The 13,807-nt window shown below is 56.4% G+C and overlaps 1 protein-coding gene across 4 annotated transcripts; it reads left to right on the top strand.

The window, feature by feature from the left end:
- The first annotated feature begins 892 nt into the window (after positions 1 to 892).
- On the top strand, positions 893 to 13,719 carry AARS2 (alanyl-tRNA synthetase 2, mitochondrial). 4 transcript variants are annotated; one of them, XM_045498416.1, is made up of 22 exons: positions 895 to 1,372; positions 2,628 to 2,819; positions 3,355 to 3,500; positions 3,726 to 3,893; positions 4,446 to 4,590; positions 6,612 to 6,757; positions 6,966 to 7,074; positions 7,415 to 7,453; positions 7,542 to 7,653; positions 8,151 to 8,284; positions 8,718 to 8,862; positions 9,147 to 9,319; positions 9,451 to 9,564; positions 9,654 to 9,794; positions 10,404 to 10,541; positions 10,620 to 10,729; positions 10,883 to 10,991; positions 11,310 to 11,432; positions 11,653 to 11,763; positions 12,338 to 12,421; positions 12,535 to 12,645; positions 13,016 to 13,719. In XM_045498416.1, the coding sequence occupies exons 1-22, from the start codon at positions 1,130 to 1,132 to the stop codon at positions 13,178 to 13,180; spliced, it is 2,958 nt and encodes a 985-aa protein (XP_045354372.1). In that variant the 5' UTR covers positions 895 to 1,129; the 3' UTR covers positions 13,181 to 13,719. The 4 variants fall into 4 exon arrangements, with proteins under 4 accessions (XP_045354373.1, XP_045354374.1, XP_045354372.1 ...); XM_045498419.1 differs by lacking the exon at positions 895 to 1,372 and adding an exon at positions 1,457 to 1,662; XM_045498417.1 differs by lacking the exon at positions 12,535 to 12,645 and having other exon boundaries at positions 893 to 1,372.
- The last annotated feature ends 88 nt before the right edge of the window (positions 13,720 to 13,807 follow it).

Genomic DNA, 13,807 nt, shown 5'->3' with positions numbered 1-13,807 from the left:
CCCTAAATAACATAACTCATAAAGAATGACCAAAAGAGCCCATGTGGATGGCTGAGGCCTACTAGGTGGCCACACTGATTTCAGCTCTGCTGCTCCGCTTTAACCTTCATGAGTTCTCTTCTTCACCTGTTTAATTTCCCAGGCCAAGAGCAGAGGTTATCATGAGAAGCCCCATGAGGGCCCTGGCTGTACCCACAAGGGCCTGTGTTGGCATCATGGTCACAGCTGTCACCACGGAGAAAAAGACAGAAGCGGGAGGTGGAACAGGTACCTCTCTTACCCTAATGCAAAGCACACAAAACCCTAGGGCTTTGGGAAACTTAGAGAGAGAGAAATCTCTGCAGCTATTGGTCAACAGCTTCATCCTGCCCTGACAACCTGGATTCCCTCTAATCCCCAGGCAAATTAAAAGACCCAATGTTATTTAGCAATTAATAAGGAAGCAGATGCTATTTGCTCCTGTTCCAAGGGGCCTGCTTCAATCCCTAAGAACAAAACAGTCATTTCCAATGCCAAGGGCAAAGGGCATTGGCAAGTGCCTAGAACAGTGCCTGGCACATAGTTGATATTCAATATGTTTATTGAATGCTTCTTGAATGGATGCTGATACTACCTCCCTTGGCACTCTGCCTTCTTCCCTCAGCCTGGAAACACACACACACACACACACACACACACACACACACACACACGTGTGTGCGCGCGCACACACACGATGTTGAATCCAAGCCTGTTCACTGCAACTCCAGTTGTAACCTTGCAAAATTAATTAATAAACGTGACAATTACTACTATGATATAGATTTCTGGAGAGCACGGATTTTTATTAAAGGATTTTGTTGTGACTAATATACCTTAAGAGCCTAAAACAATGCCTGGCACTAGCAGCTTCTAAATGAATATTTGTTTAATGACGAATGAATTAAGGGCCTACTATGTGCCAGGCAGCTGTGCTAGCTAGGTCTACTGCTGACGTCCCCTTCCCAATCACTTCTACCCGAGCGGCAGAGGCTGCCTTGAGTCCTCCTACCGCCAGGGGCCGCTGTACAAAGAGCGCGGCTTCCTTTCCACGCCACCTTCTATCCCCGCGGCGCCCCTTGACCCCGTGAAGTTACTGCCCCGAGTTAAGATGGCGGCGTCGATGGCGGCTGCTGCTCGGCGACTGCGGCGGGCCTTTCGAAGGTCGCCTCTGTGGGGGGGCCTCAGCCGTCGGCCGTTCTCATCCGAGCCCCCTCCAGCCTCGGCCACGGCCGTTCGGGACGCCTTCCTGAGCTTCTTTCGGGACCGCCACGGCCACCGACTGGTGCCGTCCGCCTCCGTGCGGCCCCGCGGCGACCCTAGTTTGCTTTTCGTCAATGCGGGCATGAACCAGGTGGGGGCTGAGCCACCCTGAGCGGGGGCGGAGTTTGTGATTTTTTTCCGGGGAGAAAGGCGCTGCGGGATTGGGCAAAAGAAGGGAGGGGCGGAGCTCTTGGCTTTGGAGGAAAGGGCCGTTTGTTGTTAGGCTAAGTCGTTGGGGGCACAAGTTAGGGCTTGGGGAGGGCCCGACCTCGGAGCTTGGGTTGGGATTTAGTTTTAGGTCCAAGAATGGAGAGTGTGGAGTTCTCTGGGGGCAGACTGGTGGGGGAAGTCTGGCTTCATTTATTCATGCTGTAAATAAAGGTAACTAATTCGTTAAATAAACGTTTGTTGAGCACATTTTATGTGCTAGACTGTATTCTCTAAGCTTTTGACTTTGAGCACCACTTACCCTCTCTAGATTTGTCTTCACCTGTAAAATGAGCAAGGAGGGGGGAATCGGTTAACCGTAGAGACTTTTTTTTTAAGTTTATTTTTATTTTGAGAGAGATAGAGCAAGTGGGGAGGGTCAGAGAGAGAGGGAGACAGAATCCCAAGCAGGCTTGGGGCGCCTGGGTGGCTCAGTCGGTTAAGTGGCCGACTTCGGCTCAGGTCATGATCTCGCAGCCCCGCGTCGGGCTCTGTGCTCACAGCTCAGAGCCTGGAGCCGGCTTCACATTCTGTGTCTCCTTCTCTCTCTGCCCCTTCCCTGCTCATGCTGTGTCTCTCTGTCTCAAAAATAAATAAACATTAAAAAAAAAATTAAAAAAAAAAAAAAGAATCCCAAGCAGGCTCCATGCTGTCAGCACAGAGGCTGATGCAGGGCTTGAACTCACAAACCGTGAGATCATGACCTGAGCTAAAATCAAGAGTCAGAAGCTTAGCCGACTGAGCCACCCAAGCACCCCAAACGTAGAGGCTATTAAATGCTGAGTTTGTGAGGCATGCCCAGTGCCCTGTGGTCTTGGTTTTATACTGAAGTTATTGGGTGTGGTTTAAAGAAGCTGACATGAAGGATGAAGCCATTCAGTGCCCTGTTTCCCGCCACCAACATAGTCCTCCTTTTACGTTGCCTAATTTACTAGCAGAGTATCTCTGTTTCCTGATTTATTTACCTCTTGTCTGCTCCACACACATCAGAGATGGGTGCCTCCAGGCTTCCAGATTGCCCCTTAGCCAAGACCACACCACACTCTCAGGGGCACAGTCAGCCTTCACTCTGAACACCCCACTCCCCACTTCTCCCGTCTACGGAGGGAGTGAGAACTGGGATCTTCGTGTGTTTCCAGTTCAAGCCAATCTTCCTGGGCACCGTGGATCCACGAAGCGAAATGGCAGGCTTCCGACGTGTGGCCAACAGCCAGAAATGTGTGAGGGCTGGAGGACGCCACAACGACCTGGAGGATGTGGGCCGAGACCTTTCCCATCACACCTTCTTTGAGATGCTTGGCAATTGGGCTTTTGGGGGTGAATATTTTAAGGTGAGTCTCCAGGAAGCCCTAGAGTTAGAAAAAAGGTCAGTGGTCAACCAAGAAGGGGCTCAAGAGGAGTCCTGTCTCCACTCCTAAGCCCTGCTTGGACAGGGCTCATACTACACAGGAAGGCAAAGTGCTAGATGAACAAGTATGATGAGACTGTGTCTCACTTCCCTAATTGGATTGTAAGTGTGAGGGCCAGGACTGTGCCTCCTGCCTAATGGCTGGTTGGTAATTGTTGAATGAATAAATGGTCAGACAAATACTAAAATGCAGGAGTTAGAAATCATCCCAGGTTAGGGTGGAAAGACAACTTCATGGAGAGAGTGGGACTTGAAGGAAAGGATCTAAAGGAGGGGTGAAGTTTTCTGGACAGGAAAAAAACTCAAACAGAAATGGTCATGGTTTGTTCTGGAAACAAGGAGGGCAGTGGAATTTTGTGTTAAGCTGAGGGCTGAACTCATGTGGCTTGATTGGTGCTTCAGCGGGGCCCTCTTCTCACCATTTTCCTCCTCCCACCCCATGTGGGTTTCCCCTGCAGGAGGAGGCATGCCGCATGGCCTGGGAACTGCTGACTCAGGTCTACAGGATCCCTGAAGACAGGCTCTGGGTCTCCTACTTTGGTGGTGACCCCAAGGCAGGGCTGGACCCAGACCTGGAGAGCAGGGACATCTGGCTCAGCTTAGGGTAAGTCTGCCTCTGCCCCTTGTGTCCACTTCCAGAGGGCAAGAGGACTGGCAAATGGAGAGTACCAGCATCAGTCATCAGAGTCTTAGCATCTGCTCCCAGAACAGATTGGGGTCAGCCCTGTTTCTCCTCTTGCTGAGCTTGGTGGAGAGGCTCTCATGGCAGAGAGGGTTCTGGCTTCCAGGTTTGTCTGTCTCCCTACCACCCGCCTGGCTTTCTTGTCAGGGTGTGTGCCAGTCATGTGCTTTCCTTTGGACCACAAGAGAACTTCTGGGAAATGGGGAACACTGGCCCCTGTGGGCCCTGCACGGAGATCCACTATGACCTGGCTGGGAGAGGGGGAGCCCCCCAGCTGGTGGAGCTATGGAATCTGGTCTTCATTCAACACAACAGGTAATGGGGTGCTGAAGCAGAAGGAAAATCCCTGGCCAGAAGTGGGCAAGGTGGCATTCAGGAGACTTTGATCCATTTCTTATTAAAAAAAAAAAAAACATCTAAATGGTGTTTACTGTGTGCCAGGTACATTTCTAAACACTTTTCAGGTAATAACTGATTTAACCCTAGTCTTTGCTCGTAACACTTTCAACTAGTCACTGCTGTCCACCGGCTTCTGTTCTCTCATCACTGGATGGCACGGAGCCTGGTGGTCTCTAAGATTTTCTCCCAGCCTTGACATGTCTCTTTCTCAGGGCAAAGCATTCTGTCCCAGAAAGGGGATGTGTGGGTCCAGGCAAGGGCCCAAGCAGGGGTGAGGGTGGAGATCACCCTTTATGACAGTGTACAGGACCCAAGGCCATCACTGTCTGCCTTTGTGGGAGAGGGGTGGATACTGCCTTCTGGTTCCTCCCACTGTCAGCCCCTCCTCGTTCCTCCGCTGCACTTGGGCATCTGCCTCACCCCAGTAATCCCATGTGGGGCCTCACCTTGCACACCTTCCCTGGCCAGAGAGGCAGATGGAAGCCTGCAGCCCCTGCCCCAGCGGCACGTGGACACGGGAATGGGCCTGGAAAGGCTGGTGGCCGTGCTGCAAGGCACGCGCTCCACTTACGACACTGATCTCTTCTCCCCGCTGCTTGACGCCATTCAGCAGGTGAGCCGGCCTCTTCCCTTCCAGAAGCTGGCGCTTTGTTGAGAACTCCGAGTATTCCTGCATGTGGAAACCTTGCCCAGCCAAGGATAGCAGGGTCAGACATGAGGCTGGGATTTGTATTTATTACCTGATATTGCTCCCAAATCCTTGCTTCCTTCGCATCTTCAAAAAATAGGTGTTTAGTGCCTACTTTGTGTGTAGTCCCTTGTGCTTAGTAGAAGAGATTACATTGTAGCCTAAGAGGTAAATAAGTAAGTGTATTAAAGAACAAGATGGCAGATTTGAACCAGATTGCAGATTGTGACCAGATAGTAAACGTGGATGATAGTAACTGTGGTGGGGGTACGGGGGACGGTGGAGAGGAATCTTAGATGAAGTGTTTGGGGAAGGCTCACCAAGGAGGTGATCTCTGAGCTGGAACCTGAGAGAGGAGGAGCCAGCCACAAGAAGCTCATTCCAGGCCGAGGGGATGGCAGGTACCAAGGCCCTGAGGCAGGAAAGGAACACAAAGGTGGCCTAGAGCTAGCCAGAGTAGAATCACCTGGGATGTAGCTGGAGAATGTGTGACTGCGCTTTTGCTGTGTAACAAAGCACCTAATACTTTGTAGTTTAAAATAACAACCATTTATTCAGCATATGAGTCTGTGAGCTAGCCATGGTGGCTGGGCTCTGTTGGGTCAACCTTTTGGTCTTCTATGAGTTCATTCATACACCTGTAGATAGCTGCTAGGCAGCTGTAGTTCAAGGACTGGCTGGCTGGCTGTTTGGGGCAACGGGGGTGACCAGGCTGTGTGTCTGTCAAGCAGCAGGCTAGCTTAGGGTTGTTCCCATCCCAAGGCAGCAAGGTTCCAAGGAGGAGAACAGAAGCACACCAGGTCTCTTGAGGCTTAGGCTCAGGACAGTATCCTTTCCACCTCATTCTGTTGGCCAAAGCAAGTTGCAAGGCTAGCCTAGGTTCAAGGGATAGAGAAATAGATTCTATCCTTGGATGGGAAGCTACTGTGGTCTCGTTGTAAAGTGGCAAGCACACTGAAGAGGGAAGGATTGTGGCCATTTTTGCAAACAATCTACCATAGAAAGGAAGGCAGAAGTCCAACCTTCTGGGCCCTTGAAGTCCAAAGTGGGGCTCTTATTATGCTAAGTGTAGTGAAAAGGGTTCTGCGTGGGGGAGGGGCATGATCTGATTGACACTTTTAAAGGCCCCTCTTGTTGCTGCTGGAAGGATGAGCTGGAGGGAGACCTAGGAGAAGCTAAGAAGCCAATTGGGAGGCTGTTCCCTAGTAAAGAGAGGAGACAGGAGGGCATGGTTGAGGCTGGTAGCTGTGGAAGTGGAGAAAAGTAATTGATTTGAAAGATCTCACAAAGGCAGGACAGGAGCAAAAGTCCCCAGTGACAGACTGGATGAGGAAGGGAAATAAAAACCAAGGCTCGCTCTCTAGTTTTTGACTTGAGCAGTGTGGTGAATGGCAGGACTGTTAATTGAGAAGAGGAAGCTTAGGGAAGAGACAGGTTTAGAGCTGGATGAATCAGCCATCTGCTTTGGAGCACTTACGCATAGGCACAGCTTACACCTCCCTCCCTGCCCCCCATAAAGGCTGGAGAAGTGGGTGTGGGCAGTGGAGTCAGGCCAGTGCAAATCTCAGATCTGCTCCTGATGCGTTATGTGGCCTCGTGCCACTTAGCTCCTCAGAGCCTCAGTTTCCTCTTTAAAGCGAGACTAGTAATACCTCCCAGAGCAGGACGTTTTGGATATTAGGCAACGCTTCGTTCAAGCACCCTCCCCGTTCTGATGGTAGAAATTCAGTAAATGATCACAGCTGTGATTGTTGTGAGTGCTGAATGTGGCCCTGGGAGGGCAGGGACTGACTCCCTTTTATGTTTGAAGCTTCTCCAACCAGGTCATTCCAGATGTGATCAGCTTTAGGGGTGAGGGCAGATGCTCTAGAGATGATGAAGGGCACCCCACCCGGACCACTTCAGGCAGGACCAGCAGCCATGTCTCCTTGTCTCTCACTCTCCAGGGTTGCGGGGTGCCCCCTTACTTGGGTCGGGTAGGAGCAGCAGACGAGGGGCTCACAGACATGGCATACCGCGTTGTGGCTGATCACATCCGCACACTCAGCGTCTGCATCGCCGACGGTGTCTGCCCCGGAATGTCGGGTGCCCCGTGAGTCTGGCAGGGGCTACACAGAGAGGCAGGGGCTGCGAGGGCGGGGGGGTGGGGGGTGTTGCAGGGGAGAGGTGGGTCAGGAGGAGTGGGGGAAGGGAGAGGGCTCTGAGATGAGAGCACCCACTCTGAACCTCGTCCTCCCCACTCTCCATACTGCTGACCAAGGGTTGCAGGCGGTTCTTATCTGGCTTCTGAACCCCTCTAGGTTGGTGCTTCGTCGGATCCTTCGTCGAGCTGTGCGGTTCTCTACAGAGGTGTTGCGGGCACCACCTGGCTTCCTAGGCAGCCTGGTGCCTGTAGTGGTGGAGACCCTGGTGAGGGCAGAACTTATTCTTCTGGGCTTCCCCAGGTGCTCAGGAAGCTTGCCACTGAGCCTAGACGGTGCTCTCCGCCTAGGCTCCCCACCCTAAATGGCCAGCCCCAGGTCTTGTCAGGCTGAGAGAGCCAAAACTGAATCCAAAAAGCAGGGAGCCCTCAGGAGGCCTCCCTGCCCTGGCTTCTGAGCCTCTGAGTTTGGGACCCCCTTCTGTCCGTATTCCCTGTTTGAGTCTGCCATCCATCAGCCAGAGCTGAGCTTCCAAGGCAGGTGTCCTCAGGGAGGTCCAGGGTGGGGAGGTTGCCGTTCACACCTTCTCAGCCCTCTGCCTCCCCCAGGGAGATGCTTATCCAGAACTGCGGAAGCACTCAGCCCAGGTACTGGCTTTGGATGGGGAGAGAGGGGTGGAGAGCGGCTCTCCCTTCCAGGAGGCTCAGCTCCAGTCCCACCCTGCCCCCTGTTCAGATAGTCAACCTGGTGTCAGAGGACGAGGCAGCCTTCCTGGCCTCCCTGCAGCGGGGTCGGCACATCATCGATCAGACCCTGAGGCGCCTGGGGCCTTCTGATTTGTTCCCTGGTGAGTGAGTGGTCTGGCCAAGGTGTGAGGGGCTCACTCAGGTGAACCAAGGCAGGAAGAGGACAGAGCTCTGAGGCAGGCGTGTGCCTAGCATGCAGACCCTCCTCCCCATGTCCCTCTCCCTGCACTGTCTCCAACACCCACATCTCTCTGTGGCGGGACACCACCCTCCTTCTCCCCACTTCCCCTCTGTCCAGCTGGCCCTGCCACCAGTCTCTGCTTTCCAAGGCCGGCTTCATCCCGAGAATGAGCTTCCCTTCTCCTCTGAGATGACAGATGACAAGGGAGTCTCCTGGGCTACCCTCGGCTCTGGCCTTTGAGCCTAAAGCCTGACCCCTCTCCTGGACCTACCGGGTGTAGGAAGAGGACACTTGTGCTTGGTACCCGGTGGCTGTTGTGTGGTTGGAAAAGCCCTGGCCCTTATTTCTCCCTCACTTCTTCCCCTTCAGTCTATCCTGCCCTCCCCTCTGAACACCCTTTGTCTTCCTTCCTCAAAGCTGAAGTGGCCTGGTCCTTATCGCTGTCTGGGAACCTGGGGCTCCCCCTGGACCTGGTAGAGCTGATGCTGGAGGAGAAGGGGGTGCAGCTGGACTCTGCTGGGCTGGCGCGGCTGGCCCAGGAGGAGGCCCAGGTACACGCTGGGGCACCCCTGCCCAGGCTTCTGTTGGGACAGTCCCTTTCCCAGCCCTGAGTTCCTGGGAGAGGAGCTGCAGCTATTGAGGGAAACAGGAGACAGGGTCTGTCCCCTCACCTCAGGCCCCACCCACAGCCTGTAGAGGAGAACTCTAATACAGTGGACTGAACAGAACCAGGAATGGGGAGAGGCCAGCACAGCCTCCTAGAGAGGGGAGCGGTGGGTGAAGGGGGCCTCATCCTGAGACCCTGCATGATGGATGGTTCACCAGCCAGCCCAGGGTCTCTAGCAGCCAGCCAAGCCCCGAGGGCTTATTCCAGAGGGGCTGCAGAGTCCACACAGCTGTGTGGCAGGGGCAGGGCTCTGTGGAGGCTCAGGTCCCACTGCACTGTCCGTGTACCCCTTCCCTATGCATGCGCCCATCCTGCAGCACCGGTCACGGCAGGCCGAGCCAGCTCAGGAGCGGGGACTGCAGCTGAATGTCCACGCACTGGGGGAGCTGCAGCGCCGAGGGGTGCCCCCAACTGACGACAGTCCCAAGTACAACTACTCTCTTCGACCCAGCGGGGGTTATGGTGAGAGGCTGGACTGAGGCTGGTGGCCACAAGCGTCCCTGGCGGTTTCTGGGAGGGACAGAGGGACATCTGTGAGGGCTGCTACCAGCCCTATACATTTCATGGGGGGCGGGGGTGGGGGGGTGGGGAGGGCGGCGAGGGGGTTATAGCCACCAGGGGTCACTGTGGCCCCTGAAAGTGCCCTTCCACCAGCTACATGCCCATTGGCTTCAAGTAAGGTACAGACCAACGGCCCAGGGCCCACACCCCTGCCCAGCACCGATAACCATTCTTCTTCCTGGCAGAGTTTGGCACCTGCGAGGCGCAGGTGCTCCAGCTGTATACAGAGGACGGGACAGCTGTGGCCTCTGTGGGGAAAGGCCAGCGTTGTGGCCTTCTCTTGGACAAAACCAACTTCTACGCTGAACAGGGGGGTCAGGCTTCAGACCGAGGCTACCTGGTGCGGGTGGGACAGGAGGTGAGCCCCCATACACAGACACACACACAAGTTAATTTCTGCAGAAGGCAGACCCGACCTGGGAAGGGAGCCAAGGGGAGGGAAAAGCTACAAGCAGTTGCTCCAGTGCCTTGGCCCCTGCCCTTCCCCAGGATGTACTGTTCCCAGTGCCCCGGGCCCAGGTCTGTGGAGGCTTCATCCTGCACGAGGCTGTGGCCCCTGAGGGCCTGGAGGTTGGGGACCAGGTGCAGCTACATGTAGATGAGGTAAGGCCCCAAGCCCTGATATTTAGAATATCCTGCAGCCTCTTGACTCTCCCTACCCCCCAGGATTCTGGGTGACAAAAGTGTTTCAGGCCTGGCGTCTAGGCTGCATGGAGAAGCACACGGCCACCCACCTGTTGAACTGGGCACTCCGGCAGACCCTGGGCCCCGGCACGGAGCAGCGAGGTTCCCATCTCAACCCCGAGCGGCTGCGCTTCGACGTGGCCACCCAGGTGAGGAAGACAAAGGCTTAAAAAGAGGTAGTTTGGTGGCTTGGGAGGGGAGGGGGGTGGTGGGAGGGGGAGTTTGGCCAGTCCAAGGACCTAGGCTCCCTGTCGCTCAGTCACTGTGAGGCCGTGAGGGACATCTTCATCTCGGCATCCTGCACCAGCGAGGGGTCAGGTTAGACAGCCTCTGAAGCCTCCGGCCACCCAGCTTCCTTGTTCCCGCTGTCACCCAAGACATTCTTGCTCAAGCAGAGCTGCCCTCCCTTCTCTGTCACCCTTCCTTCCTCGCACATCTAGCTCTGTCCTTGTACCTGCGTCTACCCCATCCTGTGTTTCTCTTCCATTAGGCTGACCCTTGTGGTGAGCTCCCTCGGTACAGAACAGCATTTTCTGTTACATCAATTTTTAGTGCCTGATGAGAGGCCTGCAATTCCCAACAGCATTCTAAGGAAAAGAACTGTCTACTCCACAAAGGTTGATTGAGCACCTGCTCGGTGCTAGCCACTGTTTGAGAACCGCAGGAGAGTCAGTGAACACGGACTGCTTCTTACTGCCTTGGTTACAGGCACGCAGCTGACTGCCTGTCGGTCTGTCCATTTCCCCCTACCCCACCAGGCTCCACTGACCCCAGAGCAGCTCCGGGCAGTGGAGGGCACGGTGCAGGAGGCCGTGGGGCAGGATGAGGCCGTGTACATGGAGGAGGTGGCCCTGGCACGCACCGCCCACGTCCCTGGCCTGCGCTCCCTGGATGAGGTGAGTTGGGGAGGCCCCTTGGTGAGACTGCCTGCCCCTCACGGGCTGGTGAACAGACTGGTCCCCTCTCCTCCTCAGGTATACCCAGACCCTGTGCGGGTGGTGTCAGTGGGGGTGCCCGTGGCTGAGGCGCTGGACCTCGCCTCCCAGGCTGCGCTGCAGACCTCTGTGGAGCTGTGCTGTGGGACGTGAGTCACTCCTTTCGGCCTGCCCCAGCCCGGGGCCTGAGATCCTCACCCTTCTTTGGTCTTTGGAGCCACCAGCCCCCGGGTTGGAGCTTAGGTTGCTCCTTTCTGTCCCACCATGCCCCTTGACTTCCTTCTCCCTCCCTCTGCCTACAGGCACCTGCTGCGCACAGGGGCTGTAGGGGACCTGGTCATCGTTGGGGAGCGCCAGCTCTCCAGGGGTACCACCCGCCTGCTGGCCGTCACCGGGGAGCAGGCCCAGCAGGTTGGCATGCCGGCAGGGTCCAGGAGGCCACCGGATTTGGACGGCGGGGGGGGTGGGGGGGTGGGGGGGGGGGGGGGGGGTGAAGGGAGCACACATGGCCGAAACTCTCAGGCCGGGGGATGCCCAGCAGCAGAACCAGTGTTCATACATGTGCGCTGCCAACAGCTGGCATCTGTTGTGATTATTTGGTGCCTTGACTGGGCCTGATTGTTCAGTATTTCTGTCTTGGCCCTGACTAGCAGTGGGTTGAGAGCCCCCCTGTCCTGGGGAGGTGACAGCAAGCCGAGCAGCCCTGAGAATCCCGTTCCCTCCTGGCAGGCCCGAGAGGTGGGCCAGGCTCTGGCCCAGGAGGTAGGAGCCGCGGCAGAACGGCTGAGTCGGGGCAGCCAGGATGTGGTGGAGGCTCAGCGACTATCCAAGGACATGGGACGACTCACTGATGTGAGGGTCACTGCTGCCGCAGAGCTGTTCCCCACTCTCTCCTGGCCCTCTTCCCCATGCCTCGGTCTCTCCCCCAATTCCTCTGGGACTCCTGCTGGCTTAGATATTTGTTGTTTGTCTGCAGGGTGGGATGTGGTGGGTGTGATCTCTTCCCTTGCTCTGCTGGCTCCTGGCTCCGAGACTGGGAGGGGCGCGGCTGATGTACTGTTTGTGGCCTTAGGCTGTGGACACTGCGGTGATGCCCCAGTGGCAGCGGCGGGAGCTGCAGGCCACACTGAAGGTGCTGCAGCGACGTGCCAACACTGCCATCCGGAAGCTAGAAACGGGGCAGGTGAGAGGAGGTTCGGCTGTACCCACGGGGGCAGGTACCCAGCACACTTGGCGAGGGGCAGAGGCACTCCAGCATGCACACGGAGAAGCTTCGCGACCTGGCACGGGGCCTGACGCAGAGGGTGGGGTGCAGCTCCTGTCTCTCCTGCCAGCTGGGTGCCATCACCAGGCCATTTCCCCCACTTCTTTCTCTGCCAAACCGTATCTGTCCTTCAACTCCCAAGTCTGGCTCAGACTCGCCCTCTAGGAAGCTGACTGACTTGATTACGCCTTTCAGCCCCCAGTGCCACTTGACCGTGGATCTGCCTTCCTCCCACCCCCTTTCGTCCATCTGTGCTCCAGCCTTAGTCCTTCACCTTCAGTGGCCTATTTGTAGGGGCCTGGAGCTGTGGTGAAAGGGACGAGGTGAGGGACGAGAGGAAGGACACAGGCCATTTGAGGCAGAGCCCCTGGCACCTCTCCTCCAAGCCAAAGACCTTTGCTGGCGGAGGGGATTTCTGGACGGGGGCTCGGTTCGGAAGTGGGGCCCGGCTGCCTTCCACCCTGATCCCCGTGCCGTCCTTCCTGCCCCGCAGGCTGCACAGAAAACCCAGGAGCTGCTGCGGCGGCATTCAGAGGGGCCCCTGATTGTGGACACAGTCTCCACTGAGTCCCTCTCCGTGAGTGTGGGGGCTGGGGGTGGCCCCAGGGTCTGGGGAGGGGAAGGTCCTGGCTGGGAGGTAGCTGGGAGTCCAGAGAGCTGTGGGCTCACTGTCTGCCCTTCCCTGCCCAGGTGCTGGTGAAGGTGGTGCGGCAGCTGTGTGAGCGGGCGCCTCGCACGTCTGTGCTACTGCTCAGCCCCCAGCCGCTGGGGCACGTGCTGTGTGCCTGTCAGGTGGCCCAGGTGAGGGAAGGAGGAGAGCAGCCCCACCCACCCATCCTGGTCCAGCTCTCCAGTTGCACACCTTTGATTCGTCCAAGGCTGGGTAGAGGTGATCTAGGAGGACACCCCAAGACAGGGACAGGGCCGTCTCCTCCCTAACCACAGCCCCCCACCAGAGAAGGCACCGTGGGGGTCCCTAATTATGACCATCCAGGCCACACATCCCTTGCAAACAAGTAGCAGACATTCAGTAACCTCCACACGCTTTCCCAGCCCCATGCTCTCCTGTCTCCTGACTAATCACTGTGATGCCACTCTCAAGGGGTAGATGGAGTGAGCGCTGGTGGGGAGGGCTGCTCTGCATCACTGCCCCTTCTCTCTTGGTTCCCAGGGTACCACACCAGCCTTCACAGCAGAGGCCTGGGCACTGGCGGTATGCAGCCACATGGGGGGCAAGGCCTGGGGCTCTCAAGTGGTGGCTCAGGGCACCGGAACGACGGCTGACCTGGAAGCTGCCCTCAGGACAGCCCGAGCCTATGCCCTCAACCAGCTCTGAGCCAGGCTCGCCAGGGACTCACATAGACTGGACAGACTGCCGACGGGCCAGTGCCAGGAACCCTTGAAGGAGCCAGCAGAACCTCCCCGGAGGCTGAAGCAAAGGACTAAAGACTGGAGACCAAGCAGCTGAGCCCTAGGGGGCTGCCTTGGGCCAGGCCCCGTGAGGACACGAGGAGTTGGGGTTCTGGAAGGCAGAAGTGGGCCCAGAGACACACCCCCACTGGATGAATGTGAAGCCATGGACTGTCTTGGCTGTGAGTGCTCAACAAGTATTTCACTGCAGCCAGGAAGTTCCAGAAGTTCTTCTGCTTAAAAAAGAACACCTTTCCCCTCCCAGCAACCTGGTAAGGGTGCTCTATCACCCGGCTGATCCCTCACACTGGATCGAACAGTCACCCATCATCCAAATCAGAACCATCCTCCTCACCACGGGTGTTCAACAGGTTTTCCATGCCAGCCTGGGCACCCACAAAGGCCTCGCTGGCCACCAAGATCCAGAACTGTCTTATGAAAGTCATTACAGCAGGGCACACCCTCTCTGGTGTCACTTGTGTCATTAACAGTGACTTCACATTTTAGCAAAGGCCCTGGTGATTTGTTGAGAAAATGCGCAGCAGGCCCTGGT

This window comes from Leopardus geoffroyi, chromosome B2 (genome assembly GCF_018350155.1).
Source record: "Leopardus geoffroyi isolate Oge1 chromosome B2, O.geoffroyi_Oge1_pat1.0, whole genome shotgun sequence".
Taxonomy (NCBI): domain Eukaryota; kingdom Metazoa; phylum Chordata; class Mammalia; order Carnivora; family Felidae; genus Leopardus; species Leopardus geoffroyi.
The sequence above is the reverse complement of the archived record's forward strand: the minus strand, read 5'-3'. Positions and strand labels throughout refer to the sequence as shown.